Source organism: Falco punctatus, assembly GCF_963210335.1.
Source record: "Falco punctatus genome assembly, chromosome: 8".
Classification (NCBI taxonomy): Eukaryota; Metazoa; Chordata; class Aves; order Falconiformes; family Falconidae; genus Falco; species Falco punctatus.
In genome coordinates, this window is record NC_137588.1 from 41,418,506 (window position 1) to 41,438,700 (window position 20,195).

At 41.9% G+C, this 20,195-nt stretch overlaps 2 protein-coding genes across 2 annotated transcripts; both read right to left on the reverse strand.

Annotated features, from left to right (window-relative positions):
- Window positions 1-3,018: 3,018 nt before the first annotated feature.
- Window positions 3,019-8,809, reverse strand: RBM43 (RNA binding motif protein 43). The gene is made up of 4 exons (XM_080400088.1): window positions 7,513-8,809; window positions 5,374-5,572; window positions 4,773-4,867; window positions 3,019-4,691 (listed from the first exon to the last, which is right to left on the reverse strand). The coding sequence occupies exons 1-4, from the start codon at window positions 7,888-7,890 to the stop codon at window positions 3,948-3,950; spliced, it is 1,416 nt and encodes a 471-aa protein (XP_080256214.1). The 5' UTR covers window positions 7,891-8,809; the 3' UTR covers window positions 3,019-3,947.
- Window positions 8,810-9,049: 240 nt separating this feature from the next.
- On the reverse strand, window positions 9,050-19,881 carry NMI (N-myc and STAT interactor). Its single transcript, XM_080400095.1, has 10 exons — window positions 19,691-19,881; window positions 18,512-18,562; window positions 16,891-16,959; window positions 16,447-16,605; window positions 14,869-14,976; window positions 13,100-13,262; window positions 12,040-12,146; window positions 11,732-11,924; window positions 10,974-11,080; window positions 9,050-10,007 (listed from the first exon to the last, which is right to left on the reverse strand). Exons 2-10 carry the CDS (start codon window positions 18,554-18,556, stop codon window positions 9,819-9,821), a joined length of 1,140 nt encoding a protein of 379 aa, XP_080256221.1. The 5' UTR covers window positions 18,557-18,562; window positions 19,691-19,881; the 3' UTR covers window positions 9,050-9,818.
- Window positions 19,882-20,195: the final 314 nt, after the last annotated feature.

Genomic DNA, 20,195 nt, shown 5'->3' on the forward strand with positions numbered 1-20,195 from the left:
TCATCAGTAACTGCAGCAGATTGAAGGGTAGAAGCCCAAAGGATAAGGAATGAGTTACTTTGGATTAAATTGGGTAGAAGTCATGTATCCCATGAACACCCACCAGCGAGGGAAGAAGCCACAACAGAAATGTTGTGCACTGGAGAAGGAACTGCCCCAGCGTTAGCCTGGCCTGGCTCTACAGCTGCTTTTCTGTTGTAGATGTGCAACAAAACAGGAATGTGTGTGTTTGTTTAGAACCTCCTGAGAGCCGAACCGAAGCCAAGTGAGAGCCAAGCAAGAGCCGCAGCTCCTCTGGATACACAGACTGCTAAATTCATCTCCTCTCCCGGTGGGAGTATGTCCCCATCCGACCCCAGTGGGCTGCAGGTACTGACTCACCGGCCGCCCTGAGCTCACTCTCAGCTGATGAATATCATCTGTTTTTATCTGGGTTTCATGCTCCAGTCTCTAGTGTGGCCAGATGAAGATGTAAGCCTAAAAGTTGTCTTAAACAACGAGTTATTTGCTAGTAACACTATTTATTTTTCCTACACATCGTTTTCTTTTTTGTTTTGTTTTTTTTTTAAATAAGACACATGGATCTCAAAAGTAGCAAGTGCTTCTTTAAGGAAATGTCACTCTGGCATTGCAGTCTTTCAGGAGACCTGACAGGTCTTTTGTAGCATGAGCTTTTTTAACAAGCACACAGAAAGTTTCAATGCAACTCAAAGGTGGCACAGACAGTTTCGATGACAATAAAACCTGCGAGAAGGGCTTTTTTCCTAATGGAACAACCTCCTTCCTGCAGGAATTGAATGCATCTTTTACATTGCATATTAAATGCCCAGGTACAATGGGGACTAAAGGAGGCTTTGTCCTCCTTTTGCTGCCCAGAGCAGCCCTTTGTGTCAGCGAAAGGTCTCCAGTCAATCATTCTTCCTCCATCCACCTCCTCCACCCCCTCCAGCCAACAAGGAGATTCCTTTTGCCTCTGAATTGTGTAATATTTTCCCTGCTAAGGGATGTCATATTGTCTCGCAAATCCTCAGGTTTCCAGGTGACAGAAAATGGCGTTTAGGCCACTGACTGTAGTGGGGCGCTGCCAGGAACTGCACTCAGGTTCTGTTGTTATTTGTGACCTTTTTTATTATTTTTTGGGCTTTGCCAATAGGCGTTGTCCCTGAAGTCAGAATTGGGCTTTGTATTTATACAACATGAATTGTTACATATCCCCTTCTGGTAAAGGGCAGCAAGCATCCGCACAGCAATAAGGACAAATATTCTGTTGAGGTCCCACAAGCAAATTATGCAAATTAGAAGTGCAAACCTGACGCTGAGAATGCCGAGTGAGAAACGGTGGTTTAGATCTAGGAGTAACATCTGATATGATTTCCCGGATATTATCCAATACACACAAATACTAAATGCCTTTCTCAAGTGGAATTTAACAGATACAGCAGTGCTTTGCTTGCTGTAAAAATAACTGAGATTGAGAGCTGGCAACTATCTTACCAGACCTAATACTGTTTTGTTTTGTTGTATTTGAGTATTCATGGTAATGACAAAATCGTACTTTTTGTTTGTTTGTTTTGCTAAACATCTATTGTTTTCCACCATATCTACATCATGAAGGAAGGAACAAATAGTGCTTCACTTACAATGTTATTCTGTTGAAATGCTGTTTATATTTTTACAGTAAACACCAGTCTGTCCTGGTGTATCACAGCTTTTTTTCCCACTACAGAAAGCAGGTTCCTCTCTGCGGCTAAATCTTATTAGAGTAGCTCAGTCACAGGCCACTATCACTAGTAAAGACCCTGTGTTGCCCTGTCCTTGCACAGCTACAAGGAACCATCGAAGGTGACAAAGGTGGGGTGTTTCTGGCTGATGCCGATGCAAATCTGACATGAAAAGGTAGCCCTGGAAAGCCTGGAGCATAACAATAGCTACTATGTACTAATCCACCCTGGACCCAGACCCCCATTTATTAGGCACTCCATAAACAAAACAACCATGGCAAAGCTCTTTTTGTCTAAAGAAATGACATCCTCAGTATGAGACCAGAGACAGCAGATGGGAGAGCGCTGGGGAAACAATGAGACAATGCTGGCTAGCGGGTGAGAAAGGCCCCGCGCTCAGCAGCCAGGCACTGCCAAGGCCGCTGTGGCAAAGGGGTGTTTGAGGAGTGAATCTGAAGAGAGGCTGTCATGACTGAACCAGGATTCAACAATAAAATCTTATTCAAATGTGATGTTTTCAAGATTTTAAGTTATTGACTGAAAACCGTCCAGTAAAAATGACCTGCTTGCCAGCCAGACCTGAATGACACCTGTACTGGTGCTGCAAGCTGTTCTGTTGTCAAACCTGACTCAAAAAGCGACACCCAGCCAGTAGTAACCAGTCAGGATTCAAACTAACATCAATGCCAGTCGCTTACCAGTCTAGCCCTAAACATTTATTGAAGTGAACAGGAAATAATACTGTTACAAATCAGAAAACCCAGGCTTTTCAGAAAAGGGAAGACCAATCAAGGCACTAGAAAAGCTCACTAATTTCATTAAAGGATTATCCCTTATACAGGATTTTCTCTTTTACAAGGTTGAAAAACTTCCCATCTTTGCTTAAGCTCTATGAGGAGCAGCTGAAACCACCAGCCCGGCACTAGAGAGCTGTCTGCGCTCCACAGGGTACAGAAGAGGGGCTCTTCCAGGGCCTGCCTCTGGGCATCCATCTGCCACCCCATCTCTGACCCCTTCGGTGAACCTATGGATTCCAGCAGAACTTGAAAGAGATTAAGCCTTTAAATACTGCTCCTCCCCTTCCAATTCAGCAAAGTACTTAAGCTCATCATCTTCCCACTTCAACTGCATATTTTAATACACAGCATTGGCACGGTTTTAACAACTTTATCTTTCATTGGCATAACTGCAATGGATAATCAGTCATGACAAGAAAATGCCTAAAGCCTTGTTCAGGAATTAATTTGGGCCTCCAACCAGAAGTCTGGGGGGTGGTTAATAGAACATGGACGCAATAGTTTGTATAACTAGTTTCTTTAATGACATAAAAACTTAAAATTTTTCCAGCACATACAACAAAAAAGCTGGTCCACTGTATGTTTTGAGACAGTATTCTGAACACACTGTTATCACAAAACAGATGTTATTTTCTAAAACACCTAAATTAGGATAGGTATTCGGACCCTGTAATGGATATAGAATCGGATTTGCATAATCAAAAAACTGATTCAAAAGTCTAAATACCCCAAGATTTCCACATGAAAACTTCCTGTCTAAATAGCATGCTGTCAAGGGATGCTGCTGATGCTGTTACAGCTGGGAAAAAAAAAAAGTTATTGCTCCTATGAAAACAAACTCACTTATTTTCTACTGTGAAGAAGTTCCAATGCCACCTTCTCAGGTCTTTATCACGACATGACAAGCCTGCAAATTTAATAAGCATTTAATCCCCTCAGGTGCCAAAGGCTGATCTTCTTTGTGCATCTCAATGATGAGAACTTCCTTCTGCAGATAAAGGCAACAGAAAAAGGACACCATTCCTGTTTTCAGTGGTCATCTCTTTGCACAAAGAAACATAAGTCAGCCTCCATGCAGCATTTCCTATCAGGTTGGCTCACCCAGCTTTGTCAGTCTGAGTTCTTATGCTAATTGAGAACTCTTAAAAAAATTCTTTTGTCATATGCTCCCTGACAACAAGACAGAATGAGTGTGCATGTGCCCAGAACGCAGTTAATGAAAGGAAAAAATGTGGCTGTATCTGGGCAGAAAAAGCCTAACTTCTTTGGTCTCGAAGCTCAGGAGAGATAAGAGATCTTATGTGCAAACTTACCCAGCCTGTGAGTGGGAGAAACACAGGAGATCTGCAGTGACATGGAGGTGCACAGGTTGCACCAGGACAGTCCGTGTGAGAAGCACACTGTGTAATCAACATCAACACTTAAGTTTCTACCTGGTTTGAAACAGGCTCTGAATCTTCTTGCTCACTTCCTTTGTAAATGCAAAAATCTCAGCAGCATTTCCTATAATATCAATGTGAGTATCATAAGGAATGACCAAAACATAAGGGTAATGGGGTTTTAGACTTTCACATGCCCATTGACATCTCTGCTTTTCATTTCTGGTGTGCTCCTCAAAGTAGATCCTTTCTTTACGTAAAAAGTTATGGAGTTTTATAAACTTATTTTCAATTTTCTCTTTGACTTTTAATACCTGTCTCACATCAGACCTACTTCCAGCATTCTCAATATATACTGTAGTTATATCACCATCAGTGATGTCAGAAATTACAACATCATCATTTACTAGGAATGTCCTGGGGAAACAGTACTTCATGTAGTGAAATATATCTGTGTCAAGAACAACCATTTGTTTTTCCCCCTCCGCATCACGAGTGAAATTACTCATCTCCATGGTAAGTCTGTGTTGCTGTAGCCTCCTCCCTCGTCTCTGACAGGACTGACTTTCTTCTCTTTGGTTCTTCTCTGAAAGGGATTTTGCTTTTAGTAAGAGAAAGTCTCTGAGCAATTTGATTGCTGGAAATGACCCTTGAACAGAAATATGCCCGTTGGATTGCAAAGGACCAAAGTGCAAAGCTGTGCTCTTCTTTTTAATTTCTTGTATCAGATCTTCTAAAACAAATTGATCTTTGAAAACAGACATATTGAGGACAGATGTGACAGAGCTGAAGACCTAGAATTTTGAATTAGAGAAGTTATGTAATGGTTAACATAGCAATCAAAGTACAACTAGATAAATTAAAAATAAGCTTACATTTTCACAGTAACGGGTTACTTTCAGCGGATAGTATCTGGACAGTCTCTTGTCTTCTAATCGATGTTCATCCTTCTTTAGAACACTCTCTACAACTAAAGAGAAAACCAGCTTCACTTGTTGAGCAGTAAAATAATGCGTCATTGCAAGTCTGACGGCAGAACACTTCATGGGTGTTTTTCTCTTGATGCTTTCCCTTGCAATTTCCCATACATACATGCAGACAATTCCATATGGTTGCTTAATATTTTATGTATTAGCCAAAACTGTTCAGAGACAGAAGCCTGTCATCTTAGAATGTTAATTGGCAGAGATTTATTCTCAAAAGCACAACTATAAAAGTCCTATCTGTTATGCATGGTATAAATTTATTCCTCAAAACAAACATAACAATGCTTTGCACGAAGCCTGTGTAGACTCAAGACTTCAATGAACAAAAATAACATCCTAAAACTTTGACTAACACAGAGGTGTTAGCCTCCCAGTTCTACAGAACCCTAGTACCAGTAAACAATTTTAAATCATCTGGTTTAGGGTTAACATTCTAGGGCTAATTCTTTGGGGGACAGCTGTATTTACTACAGTACATTAATCTAAATACCTTCTTGATCTTCAAAAGTTACATATGCAACTCCTTTTTTCTTTGTTGGATACATAACTTCTTCCACATCTCCACCGTTATTCTTTGACATTTGGAAATGAATTATCAGTATGTCAGTCATGACATCATTGTGCAGAAGGCCATCTGGAACACCAGTGATGACAACTGTCCTTGCCGATTTAGCAGCTTGTCCTGTCGCCTGCACACAGAAACATGGCATGCTGTAAACACAAGGAGTACCAGTGACCTCCCTTAGAGGTTACCCAGATTCACCTCCATCGCTGAAGCAACTCCCCTTCCTTTTGCACAGACAACATCCATGTTTAGTAGGTAATTAAGACCGGTGAATCAGACTCCAGTGAATGCCAGACTCACTCAGGCACCTTTAATGACTGTGCAGTAAAAAACCCCGCCTGACTCTGAAGTGCAATTTACACCTCCTCTGTATCCTCTTTTCCTACACCAGTAAAATTAAGAATTGAATTTAACAGTTTCTCAAATGAAAGGTCCAGTGTCACGCTGAGAAGTTTGTTTCCTCTCACACCAATATTCTAAATTTGAAGAGAATGAAAATTTTAATTGCTTGTACTCTTCAGTAAGGACTGTCTTTTCAGAGTAGAAGGGTGAGATTCAGACTGTCCTTACTTATTAAATTCATGAGAGCTGGGATCTAGGGGGTGTGCTCGATTCATCTCTCTCCACTTACTAAATGGATAACCTTGTTAAACTGAAAGAACATAATCCCAGTCATCTGAGACTCGCAGTGCGTAAAACAACTAACTACACACATGATTTTCATCAGAGCAAAACCTCCCAATGCTGCAAACCACAAAACCCATCCTAAATAGGATTTGCATCCATGTCCTGTTAAGAAAATTATGTTTTCTTTCCATTCTCATTACACAGACATAAACAGTAATATTTCACTGGGAATATCACAGCAGAATTACTGTAAAGGGTGGACCACCAAGTAAATTTTGTAACAGCCCATTGACTTTTTGGAAGAAAGTAAATAATTTAGTATGTCTGCGTGGCAGCGTTCATGGGAATGGGCAGTAACTTCAGTGGCTGTACTTGAGGTCAGTCGCTCCATCTAAATTCTTCAGACATCCCTTACAAAGTTTCTTTGGGACCTGGGCTGCATAATACATTAGGGCCAGCACAGCAGTTATAAAGTCTGCAGAATGCGCTGCTGGGGGCGAATGCTTCGTTGACGTGCATCGAAAGCCTCGTGGACCACCATAGCAGTGTTTCTGAAGGGAGTGAGGAGCCACATTCAATGAGACACTGCACCCAAGCGAGCTTTTAATTCATAAAGACATGAGGCCTTTATCACCCATCAAATTTAAAGAGCCAGGAGCTTTAATTGTATCGGGCAATTATTTCGGTGGTAACGTTCATGTGAAAGCAAGTTTCTGCACTAATGAGACAACATGAAGAGAATATAAACAGGGTGCTTCTGAGATTGACAGAGCTATACGCAGGATTTTCTCACACTTTGCGCAGCCCGCGCACGAGCAGAGGCACTCAACTGCCAGACAGCATCTCACACCTTGCCAGCTGGTATTTTGGAGCAACTCTCATGCCTACTACTGGGGTTAGAAAAAAAGAAAAAAAAAAAAAAAAGAAAGAAAAACACCCTGTGAACACACAGTTCGTTTGTGCTGAATCACTTGCGAGTCACGGCTGCCTTCGGCGGGAAGGCGAGGAGCTGCGCTGTGCTGGGCACCGGTACCCGTCAGGGCACCCGTTCGGCGCTTTTTCGGTAAAACCGCTACACGGATGGCCGCCCACAAAGCGATCCGATATGGAGACTTACCCACAGGCCTCACCGGTCCTCACCCTTAGTAAGAAACGGAATTTTGAAGAGCCGTGCGAGGGAAAGCAGAGCTCTGGAGGGCGGGGGGCGCGGGCCGTGCGCCGAGGGCTCCCCTCTGCCGTGAGGGGCGCCGCGCCTCCCGCGCCCCCATCCCGCCGCCCCGCGCCCCTCGCTGGCCCTTACCCCCGCCGCTGTGCGGGGGCAGCCCCCAGGCCCGCCCGCAGCGGGAGGAAGGCTGGGCCCTCCCGCCGCCAGGGCCGCAGAGGGGCGGCCGGCGATCCCCTCACGGCCCGGCCCGGCCCGCCCGCGCAGACACTTGCCATAGCCGTCGCTCCGCTGCCGCCTCGGCCCTGTGCGGCGCCTCCGCCGCGGGCCCGCCCGACCCCGCTGAAACTGAAAGCGAAACGGCGGAGCCGGGGGTACACGACTGCTCCGCGCCGCGCCGCCCCGCCGCCGGGGCTCGTCGGGAGGCGGGAAGCCCCCGGGCGCTGTCCCGCCCCTCCCCGCAGCGGAGGGCTGCCCGCCCGCTGCCCCCCGGGTTCGGCTCCCGGTGGGAGCTGCAGCCGTGGAAATACCCGGTGTTGGTGCGGGTGCGGAGGGGCACGGCCCCTCGTCCAACCTCCAGGGGCAGGGAAGGGCGGGCAAAGGGTACGAGCATGTACAGAAAGGGCACCCAGGCCCTGCCGCATGCTTTCCATCCCTCAGACTGTTCTCCAGCCTTCATATGGCACCACTGCTGCTCTAACATCGAAACACCACCATCATCAGAGAGGAAACAGAGATATTTGCAAACACTGATTGTTTTACAACGTCTCTTAACATCTCATCTTGATTTTAAACCTATAGTTCAATTAAAAACTTATAGTTCAATTAAAAACCTATAGATTTAAAGACTTGATTTAAAACCTATAGCTTCTCACTACTCCCATGCACTGTGATACCTTATGAAAATGTAAAACTTTTTTTCTAAGGATTTACTTCTCAACATTTGTTAGTGAGGTACAGATAAAATCCAAAGTGTTTATTACCTTCATCAGGTTTTTCCAGCCTTTATTTTTAAGGCATCTGATCTTACCAACATCAATCTTAAAGATCGCTCCATGCAAAAGTACACAAACTCCATAAATACTCCAGCACTACTTTTTTTTTTTTAATTTATTCCATACTGGCAGGTAATCAATCCATGCCTTTGCATGCACTAAACAGCAAGAGGTGCTACAGTCACACGTACCTCAGCCAGCAGCAAATTAAAAATCAACTGCAGTGCTAGCAGCCTTTTGGTTTCCCATATTCAACTGTATCTATTTGCCCACTAACAGTTTCCTAGAATAGTAATACCGGAGGTGTATTTGTCGTGCTCTTCTTGCACTGGTTTGGTGCACTGTCCTTTTCCTGCATACTAAGATGTCAAATACTATGAAAATAAGTTATTTTCAATGTTAGACCCATGCTGCTTTGAAATTAAGGTAGAGTTGCCAAACCATTTCAGCCCCCAAGGGGAGCAAATAACAAGGACGACAGCAGAAAAGGAAGAACATTCCTCCTCGGAAAAGAAATCCTCCTCTGACTTTGCACTTCCATTTTATTTCAAAGTTCTCTTGGAATGAGAACTGTAAGCAAAAGGGGGAGTTTACATGCTGAAAAATTAATGTGCCCTGAACTCAATACACCTTTTTCCAGCTGATTCTTCTCCCCATACCCTCCCAGAGCCAGGAGCCTGCCCAGTCACACACACTGAAACAGATGCCTCAAACACAGCATTCGCCATCGGACTGTTTCCCCAGCACTGTTACAATTGCTTTAAACAATCGTCTCAATTCTTAACTGTAATATTTTAAAGGAAGTAAAATCATGAACAAAAGTGAAGAAAAATCTAATTGTAGAAACAAATATAAAAATCAAACAATTAACCACACTATTAACTTGCCAGAAACTCAGCAGAATTCGCATCAGATCTGAAGAGAAGTAACAGTATTTCGACAGCTAAAAGCAGTATTACTGCCATGGCATTTCTTAAAAGGTACAATTCCTTGAGTAAATCTGTGATGGTTTTGTACTCTCCCTTTTTCTATTCTAATTTTATCACTAATTTGATAAGGCGGATTTTATGAAACTACACAATAACTGCTTTCAGGTATGCAAGTTGTGGTGGCACACAGCAGGCTCAGCAGGACTGGAGTTCTGTCAGAGCTACCTTTTGCAGCTATGGCACTTTAAAACAGCAAGTCAGTGAAGAGGCTTTTGATCAGGATTACATATGGCTTTTGTAACCAAAATGCAAGAAGGAATAGATTTATCCGGCTTGGGAGTACGCAACCTATCTAAACTTTGCAAGAAAGAAAACCCAGTAATTTACAGAAAGCAATCCTGGATTAAGTTTCAAGTGCTGGCAAAGGCGTTTTCTATGGCTTTCATCAGGAACCTCTGGAACACAAAGCAGTGAGTTTTACTGAATTTCTATGCAAAGTCTGTGCTGTTACACCAATCAAAAAGACAGGTAGCTCCTCTTTTTCCAAGTATAAATTTCAGAATGTTAAAGCACAATGTCCATGTAAATTTCAATGCCTCTGATGAAGTGAAAACCCAGATCTTCATGAGTTCAGTCTACAATTTCCTACATGGCATTCTAAGTATCCTCCTCAAAACAAACCCATGTTACTCCTTTCGATACATACTTGATTTTATCTATTTCCCCACCACTATTACTAGGCTTCTGAAAATGAATTTCAATCATGTCCTGTACGCTTTCCTCATCCTCTTCCGTCTCTTGAATTCCTTTCAACAGAATGGTCTTCTTAGAAATCCCACAATAGACCTATTGAGGAAAGAAAACCAAATGTGTATTGCACATCTGCTCTTGCATGTACATCTAAAGGAACTGGCAGTTATTGGAAACAAAAGTACCCTTGATCAGATATGGCTAGGATTTTTTATTACGTTTTAAGACTTTGGACAGCGTGGTATGTTTGTGTCACTGAAAACAGCAGCAGTTCTGAACCCTGTCATACACTACTGAGTTCAATTGGCAATGCACTGAGCCTCCTTAACTGCTGTGTCCTACGCTTCTTAATGTGCACAGACACTGAATTTTGGGATCTCTGATGACTCCAGACAGCATCGTTCCATAAAAGTCCACGCCAATACATGATATACACCTGCAGAGATGCTGCTGTGTCTCATAAACACACACACTCTAGTCAATGCTTTAATTATAAAGGCCTGATTATATATACAATATTGACTTGATTACAGTCTATTCATACAAAGTAGAAGACAATTTCAGTGAGAATACGATGAGCAAGCAGACTGGTTTTACAGGAAAATAAATTATTATTTGCATTGAATGAGTGAATGAAAAAAATGAATGAGCAAATGTTTCACAGAACAAGGGTCGCTGCTGAGAATATCAACAAGGCCTTTTGTTAGGGGTGAGTATGACAGTGCTTTGTGACTTGGAAAAACACTGTTGCGTCTACTATTAACCTACTTCACAAACAATTCAGTATCTGCCTCCTGTCTAGCACAGACGTTATGGTAAAGTAATGATATAATTTGATCAAGGAAAGACACGCACACCCTTTTAAAATAAATTACAGCTTTCACATTGCAAAACAAGATTATCAGCAGAGCAGCATGTTGCAGACTCACACTTGCTATTAAGTTTCACCAAGTGCATGTCACAAAAGCTTCTGCAGTCCTCAGCACCGAAAATTCTGCCCGTATCTCATATTTCCCACGGATCGGTTTTATTTAGGCGTTAGTCTGAACTAGATTCTTTTACCTGAAACTTTTCCAAGTGTACATCAGTGTTTGGGGAAACAGAAACCCTATAGCACCTTCCATTTACAAAGAAAGGATGTTTGGTACATCTCACAAAGCCATTAGTTGCTGTAACAGAGAATGAGAAAAGAGGAGTAAGAGTAATATAATCAAAAATGTATTTTGTAAGTGCATCAAAGAACAGACTCATCTTTCTTATATGGATTTAGAAATATGATAATATATGATAGCACACTTGTAGATTCTTCATATGCATTTTTAAAAAAGTTTATTTGGCATTTCCAAAAAAAATTCCAAAATCATTAAATACCCACAAAAATTTCCAAAATAAATCTAAAGCAGCTGCTCTAAATGGATGTGGCTCCACTGATCTTCATAGAATTTCATACAGTTGGGCAATTTGAATGCCTGTCTAACTTCATTGTCATGAAACTAAAATCAAACACATTTTCCTAATTTTCTTTTTGCAATATAAATGTCTAGCAATGCAAAGAAAAAATAGATTTTTGACAAAGTTAAGAACGAAATAAAGGTCGCAAAGAGCATATTAGGTCTTGTCTAATCAAAAAGGAATATGATGAAATACTGCTTTATGTATAGATGTGTGGATGAACCCACATCTTTTCCTTACGTACTTAACTCTCCATGGGAAGAATTTGCTACATGTGGTGGTTAAGTTAACATAGAATGTAATATGGAATGGAACACAGAATGGACAGTAAGGCCTGTACATCTAGCTAAAAAAATTACATACTATACCTCCAGGTCTGAAGAACGTAATAACAGCTGTTCTAGACTGCTTGTCATAGTCGACATTTTCTATTTCCCCTCCTCCTCCCTGTTCAGATTTGTAGAAATTCAACTCTAGTTTGTCTCTCATCCAGTCTTCAGGAATGGATAGCTCAGGTACTTCTGAAACATTAATCTTCTTTCCAGAAACAGTGACATGGAGCTAAGAAATAAAATTTTTGTGCACTTTGTGACTGAAAACACCCAAAAACCTGAACCTAAAGCTTTTTAAATACTGCAAGTTCATATCTTTATAGTTTCATATTTCAATTGATTACCTCAAATTTGATTCCCATTTCAAGTGTAAAAGGCTTCACTCTCACATCTGTTATTTTGTTGTCCATGTTCACAGAATGCTTACCCATTTTTATTAGTCGCTGGGCAACTAAGGAAAATCACAAGTTTTCAGACATAAAAAGCCTTGTTTAATCATTACAAACCAAAATTATTCCCCAGTCTCTTAAGTAAAATCTCCCTTTGCAACAATAAAGGAGAAACAAATAACAAGCAACCACATCCCACTATGTCTTCAGGCATGTCTATTTCCATAAAATTTCACTGGTTATAGGCAACAGGTAAAATATTACACTATGTTTAGGGTAGTACAGAATAGCAAAATCTTTATACTGTCAAAAGATGCTCTCATTGTATCAAATATTAATATTAGACATTTCATATTTCATTTAAAATATCCTTGGATGAAAAACACATCACTACCAGGCGCAGAAAATGCCCATTAGCAATGTTAGACTTTAGTTGAAAGAAATGGGTCTGACACGAGCTCTGTATCTGGAATATACTTGCGGAATGGAGTGACCCACCAAGCAGGCACAGCCAGACTGCCTGCAGGCTTCTTGTAGGCAGGCACCAGGCTGTCCAAAGAGCAAGCATCTCAGTGGGAAGCAGGCAACTTACAGACTGCACCATCCCGCTGTTGTCTCACATCTACCCATCATCTGATGTGTACGCTTAACCAACAAAACTGCTGTCAGTATAAGGTACTGCCCAGAGTAAAGAAAGTAACCAAATTCTGCTGTCAAAACATTTTGAATCATTCTTGACAATACTCTGTGAGGTAGAAACATATTCCCAATTTCAAACACCAAGTATTGTTTGCATTAGTTGAGAGCAGAAATCTGGTAATCCAACAAAAACATGCAGAGTGCCTGCAAGAATTTTCTTCTACTGATGGGTATCATAATAGTGAAAGTTTCTCTGTGTATTCTTTCTTTGGCTGTTGTTGATTTTTTTTCCCCAAAGAAGTTTATATAAATCTTTTCACTTTGGCAATGAAATACATCAGACACATTAATTTTATACTTAAAATATGCATCATACCTTCTTCATCTTCAAAAGTAAGCAGTGCCTGGTTTTGATTCAGTCTGAATGGGATTTTTGTAGTTACACGAAAAACACAGTGAGTATTCATATCTTGATAATTATCCTTCATGTCTTCCATGTGAGTAAACTTCAGTTTCATTTCTGCTACCTTTTTTTTAATCTAGTATTTTAGAATGAAAAAAAAATAATTTCTGTAATATATTGCAGAACAGAAAAGTTAATGATAGTCTTTTCTTGAAGTGCTGCATATATTTTTTTTTTTTTCAAAATTTAAGAGTCAAGCAGATTGAAGTCATGGCTGGTGAAACAGGTATTTCTAATGAACTGACTAGTTGTATTTGTCTATTTTTGTCAATGAGATGTGAATTGGGTTTTTTTTTTTTCCCCTTTAATTAACTTTGAACTTAAACGTGACCTTACACAGTAAATTTTCAGTTGAAGACCACAGGGATTTCCACCTACAGAAGTAAGGTACTTTTGGTAGCTAAGTCACTGTGTTGCCATTTATTTTTGCCTAATTGCATCACTACTCTACAGCAATGGGAAGTCTGCCAATAAACAGCTTTGTATGTTGCCATCTTAGTAAAACAGGTAAGAATATCCACATATTTTGTAACTAGGATAAATTAGAACTGTTCATTAAAAGAAAGGCTGCTTTGACAGACTTGAGGGAGTTTTAGATAACTCTTTTTTCCCCTTTACATAACTACTTCAAAATAAAAACCTGTGTAGAAGAAAAATATCTTGTTTTGTCTCAAGATAAAATAACCAGAGTAATTAAAGCATTCCTGCCACTTATCTTCACAACTAGCATCTTATCTGTAAGCCTGCTTTCTTTCCATTTCCTCTTGTGCCAATGGAAAGAGAGACACTCTTCCTAAAGATAATTCAGACACTGGGTGTAGGTCCCGGTCCACACCGAATCTCCTTCTGCAATAGCCTTGCCCAGCCCAATGACTGTCTAGGAAATTTAGGAGGCCAGACTTAACTGACATCTCCTAAACCTAGAAATGTCATTTAGAAAGCTAAATCTAAACTGTAATATTGTTAACATTAAATAAAGTAACACTTCTATAAGAGTTTCAATCTCTGTATAAACAACAACAACAACAACAAAAAATCAGCTTTCATTTTACTGTAAAGTCCCCAAAATATCTGGTTTTGTTCCAATTCAAAATAAAAACAGGTTTTTAAAAGCTGAAACTTCCATAACAGAAGTTCTAATTCCTGAACACCTCAGAATTTGCAGCAGTTTCACCAAAAGACATTCTGGATCCTGAGTTTAAATCTATTTAGTATCACTGATATTTATCTGGTGGCAAATTGAGTTACTTCTGATTTGGAGTACCACAAGAGAGACTATAATCAAGTCCAGCTCAATATAAGCTAAAATAAATGCTACATTTGCCATATGATGGACTTATTACCTTTCTGCCATCCTCTTGCCCAAGAAATATAAAATGTGATTACTTGACAACTACTAATGCTATGTGGATTTTTTATTCCAGTGTCTTCCATTTAAAAGTTTTCTGCTTGTCTTCATTCCTCTCGTGTTTTAAGGATCTCATATGCTTGTATTCATTTCCATATTCTTACTTACCTCCCATTATCTTGCCAGGTAAAATCAGAAAATAAAACTTCAGATTATATTTTATACTGAAATCAGTAGAGGTTCAAATGCTGAAGACTGGTCCCAACAGTCTAGAACTGGCAAAATGAAAATGTGCCCTTCCAAAAGACAAACTGCAAAATGTTTCAAACTTTACCTGACCATCCCGCAAAGGCACCAAACTACATTCTGCAAGGTCTTCTTTGAGCTTTTCAATTTCTTTCTTAAGCATCGCATTTTCTTGGTTTAGTAGACAGAGTTCTTCCTACAGCCCAGAGTATTAAAGGCAAAATTAAACACACAAAAGACAAAAATATATTTCAACAAAACCTCTAGACATTAAAAACAGTTTCAACGTTTAATTATTCTACATGACAGCCATGCATGATACACTTTTTGCATAGCTTTAACTATCTGCAAGGTAAATTCACTCACCCACGAACAGTTTCAGTCAAAGTACATTACAGTAAGAGGGTTTTTGAAAAGAGGCATTAGTGTTTCCAAGCACATACAGTGTACCATAAATTGCACAGTGCTTTTCCATAGTTACATCAGTTCCTTACACATGCAAGGTCAGATCCTACGTCAACACACAAACATTTTATTTTCTGTACCATGTGTGATCTTAGTAAAAGTTTTTCCCTTTTCTGAAAAGTTTACCAGGTGAGGACAGTTCTGATACACTCTTCCTTTTTCCTTGCTGAAGGAGTATAAAGAAGGAAGAGTAACACCTCTTCTGCCTCCTATCTGCTACATACTTCTACCACACCAATGGATCCTAAATGGGCACAAAGCCTATGTAACTAAAACCAGTATTTCCTGGTCAGGGAACACAACTGAATGAGAACAAAACACCACAGACTTTGTCAGCTCCAACTATCCACAATTAGCAGATGGCTCCTTTAAAGTCATCAACCATGTGAGACAAATGTTCCCATTTGGGAAGATCACAAGACCAGTTCCCATCAGTGGGAGACAATGTAACCAAAAGCCGGATGATGATAACGATCTCTTCTGGATATAAAATCCAAACACTTAGGGTTGCAGAACCAAAGCCAGCTTTCAGAAAAATCTCACACCAACCTGAATGTACTTAACCTATTAATTATACTTAATAGCTGGCAATATTGAAGCCATAATTTCTCACTAGTGATTTACAGACCAAACCAAACTTTGCTGAAACCACCTCTTTGACAGCCTATGCAAGCTTAGCCTGTTACTGTACCAACTGCATGTGGCACATTGAGGTAATGACCAGTCAGTTCTAGAACCAATTATTTCTAGAAAGAAGTGCCCTCTTCGAACAGGTTCTGGCTCTTGCCCAACTCATTTTCACTTAAATGTTAATCCCCTGGGTGCTGTAACATCTTGCAAGATGGGCTAGGAGTTGCCAAAGCACTGGAATGAAGCCATTCGATTTTATATGCATCACACAAAGCTGTAACTCATCTGTTAGTGGAGAATCTTGGAAGAGTGGTTTTGTCAGTCTTCACCCTCTGTACAAAACAGGTCTCAGTTTTGCCTTTGCTCTTCCAACATTGCCATAAGACTTACTTTCTTGCACTGGTTCTTAATCTGCCACTGAAAAACTATGCGTAGAACATGCTGGTCATACAGTCTGCAAACCTGTAAAGCTGTTTAAACTGAAAAGGCAGTATTACTCTTATTTTATCTAATGAACACCTCCTTCACAACTCCTCAAATGCTAACAGCTGTAAGTAAGGCTTCTCCATACCTCAAGAGTGTCCCTAGGCATAATAATGTCCTTATGCTGCTTCTCTTGAAGGTCCTTTATCTTTCTCAGCTCCTCCTCTGCTTTATCATACTCGTTATCAGCACTTAATTTACAGAAAAGAAGATGAGCTTTTGTTTTTTCAGCGTTTTCAACTCTTTCCTGGATAGTAAAAAGAAAACAAAATTTTTCTTCCATGGTAACATACAAAACCTTAAGTAAGCCCTTTATTTATTTTTAATATTTGGGTAAATATTTTTCTTAGACTTACAAGTATAGTTACCGTTGAGATCAACGGAAGCAGGTAGCATTGAAGAATAGAGAACAAGTTAGACAACAATGTTATATAACTGGGGAGAATTTATTTCATTTTAGAAGGACAGACTAAAGGCGTTCCAAGTATCTTTCAGCTAATTTTCACAATTCTATATGCTTTATAGAACTTGCCTTCCATTTCTTCAGTTCTTCTTTAAGTCTTTCCAACTCGTCTTTTGATGGGTCAGGGGTTGTCACATTCTGGAGAAAAAAGAAGAGGTACACACTAGTTTTTCCCTCTATTAGGCAGTAACTAAGACACATAAAACAATTCAAATGAGTCTTCAAAACAAAAAAAAAATAAACCCTTTGCAGCTGGATGAAGCATTTTGCCATAGTAGTTTTCAATGTATGTCCATTAATGAAAGTCCTATGTATTTTGCCTGTGTGCCCATTTGCTGTTTTTCTCCAAACATGCAGGCAAGATTTGTGGTAAGTCAAACGTTTTGAGAGATCAATTATATTTTGTAGTTCTATCTTCCTAGAACCTAGAACCTGCATGCCAGAGGATAGCACATATTACATAATTTTTAAAAATGCATTCAGGCACTTAGGTCAAATCATTGAACTATTTTAATGGCTGGACAGGACAAGAATGTAAGAAACGGATCCTGGTCAGTAATCATTATTTGCCTAACTCACAGGCTAATATTTTGGTAAATAATGAAAACAAGTTGCCTCTATGTTCTTCCACAGGGAACTAAGCCCATCAAACCCACAGATGTTTATCTATATGCTTTCTCATCAGTTCCTCTAACAGAATGTATAGAGTATTCAGGCCAAACAGAAAAAAAATTTCAAAACTAGGCTCAGGGAAAGATAACATCAAGCAGGAGGAAGCTGATAAAAGAAGCACTTCAGAATTTAAGTACTTCACTGCAGAAGCTCACAAGCATGGGAAAACTACAATTGGATAAAGCCCAAGAGAAGAGAAAATCTTCTCTGTTCTGTTTTGTTTCTATGGCTGCAATATTCTGCAGAAAAGAAAAAAAGAATCCAAAGAGACCTATTGAAACAATCCCTCCCTTTTATTTAAGATTACATAAAACTTGAACGTGAACCACGAAATTTAGGCATGGAAAAGGTCTAAATTAGATAATCTTGTCAATTCTCTTGGTAATGCTGGGTATTTCCTAAAAACAATAAAATATAAAATAATTTTTTCCATGACTTTGTCCAGTTTCAAACACCTATTAAGCAACAGCGAAATCCCCATCTGCGTATAACTTAAAACCAGAAAAAAAATTCCTTCGCTCAAGGGACTGAATGCAGGAAAGCAGAAGGATGCACGTGCCACAGCTGGAAGCTGATAAGAAAGGATCCTTGTTTTTTACTGAAAAATGGTCTAAGACAATAGTTTTCAACCTGAAAGCAGGAAAAAAAATAACATGGAGAATGCAAGAAATCCCAGGGAAAATCCCATCTAAACCACTTGCCGCACTGCAGGAACTGAGTCAAGGGAGGCACCAGGAAAAAGGAAATTCCCCTGAGAAACCTCCACAGAGACAGATGAGCAAGTGAGGTAGGACAGAAAAAGTCTAACAGAATCTGTAATGGACACTTTGGAATGGGCCTCTCCCTATGTAAACAGGAGGCAGGAATAAGGAATGTCCAAAGTACTACAGGATGGAAGAAAGTGAGACAAGAAGTTTCAGAAGCACTGCCCTAACAGTCCTTGCACAAACCTTCATTCAGAGATACTATTGTCAAATACAGATATTTTTTTCCAAGCAGTACATCAGGAAATACTTACAAAACCATTATCTTTTAAAGATAGTGGGGGACTTGTTAAATCCATTGAAACCTGAGGGAACAGGAAAGAAAAAAATCATAATATTGCATGTATTGGCACTTTTTTTCCAGCAGAATAGACTACCAGAAAGGTACACCAGAAGCTGTGTTGCGCTAGAAGAATTTTTAAATGTAAATGTTGTCTCACTTTATAAGCAAAAGTGATATATATTGGATACCTGAAGCTTCCTTCCTTACTAGGCATAAAACACAGAGACATATGTGAGGAATTCTGCATTGCACAACTTAAATTTTTCTGTTCCGAAACCTATGTACATACCTTTATGCTACTTTTGTACTGTTACACACATGCTTAGCATCCCATATGCCCTATGCTTCAGTGATTATAACCCTTAAACCTGCTTCACACCAATGAAAGCACTTCTTCTATACAGCAGATCATGTAAAATCTGGAATCTGTTGCCACATTTTGTGGAGGCAGATAAAAAGCGGTTTAGGCCTGTTCCCGGCCCGCTGATGCCAAGGCACCCAGGTGCCCAAGCAAATGGAGCCCACGGATGCCAGAGCAGCATGCCAGGGGTGAGGCACTCAGGCAATGCTGTCGCACAGCTGTCCAGCTGTGAGCAGCAGCCAGCCCTCGTCCTGACCCAGCGGGACATTTCTGTCGCTCTCACCTGGTAATTCTGAGCTTGGTTTTTTACCTGACATCACCAACCCCATCGCATTCAACAACAAGGCTTAAAAGTGAGGCCATCTTTGGTTTGAGGAGCCAGGAATCCCTTTCTGGTTTGCATTAAGTAACCAAAATGTCCTGACTTAGGTACCGAGTCCTGATTTAGGTGAGTAAAGCTGGGTAACTGAGAAGCACCTTCACTTGGCCCCTCCCGAGCGTCCGGCCGGCAGCCGAGGCCGGCCTCCGCCGCACCACCCCGCTGTCCCGGCGCTCCGGGAGGCCGCAGGCCGGGCTCAGGGCCGCGCTCGGAGCCGCAGCAGCCCCTCGCCTCCCGGGTTCGGGCGACAGCGCGGCCCCAGCCCGCTCTCCCGTGCGGGGAGGCCGCTCCCGCCCCGAGGCCGCGGGGAAGGCCGCACCAGCCCGGCGCCACCAGAGCCGCCGCGCCGGCTGCCAGCGGGTGGGAGCGGCGCCCCCCCGGGCGCAGGCGGCCGGCCGGGGCTCACACACCTTACAGTAGCCGCGGGTCCCCGCACGGCGACACGTCCCTCGCCTCGCAGCCGGGCTCGCCGCAGCCCCTGCACTCCCTACCGGGCCACCTCCCCGCAGCTTTCGCTTTCGCTTTGCCGCTGGCGGAGGAGGAGCTGGCCGGCCCCCCACCCCTCCGCGCTGTCACACTGCCCGGCCCCGCGTCCCCTCGGGCGACACCTCCCGCCTTCCTGGAAATCACGCGGAGGAGGGCGGCCGCCGTGCGCCACCGCCCGCTCAGCGGCGGGACCCGCCCGCGGCGACGCGCTCTCCCGCCCTCCCTCGTCCCGCCGGGGGCTTCCCGCCACCCCGCGGCTGCGGGCGCTGGGGCAGCCCTGGCGGACAGCCCGTGGGCAGCACCCGCAGGTGGCGTTCGACGGAAAATGGGGAAAATCCCAGAAAAGGTGGGGAGCGGCGGGGTGCTGGGAAAGGCTGCCCGGTGCCGGGCCTTCAGGGCGGGCAGGAAGGCTTCGAGGCGGCCATTGCC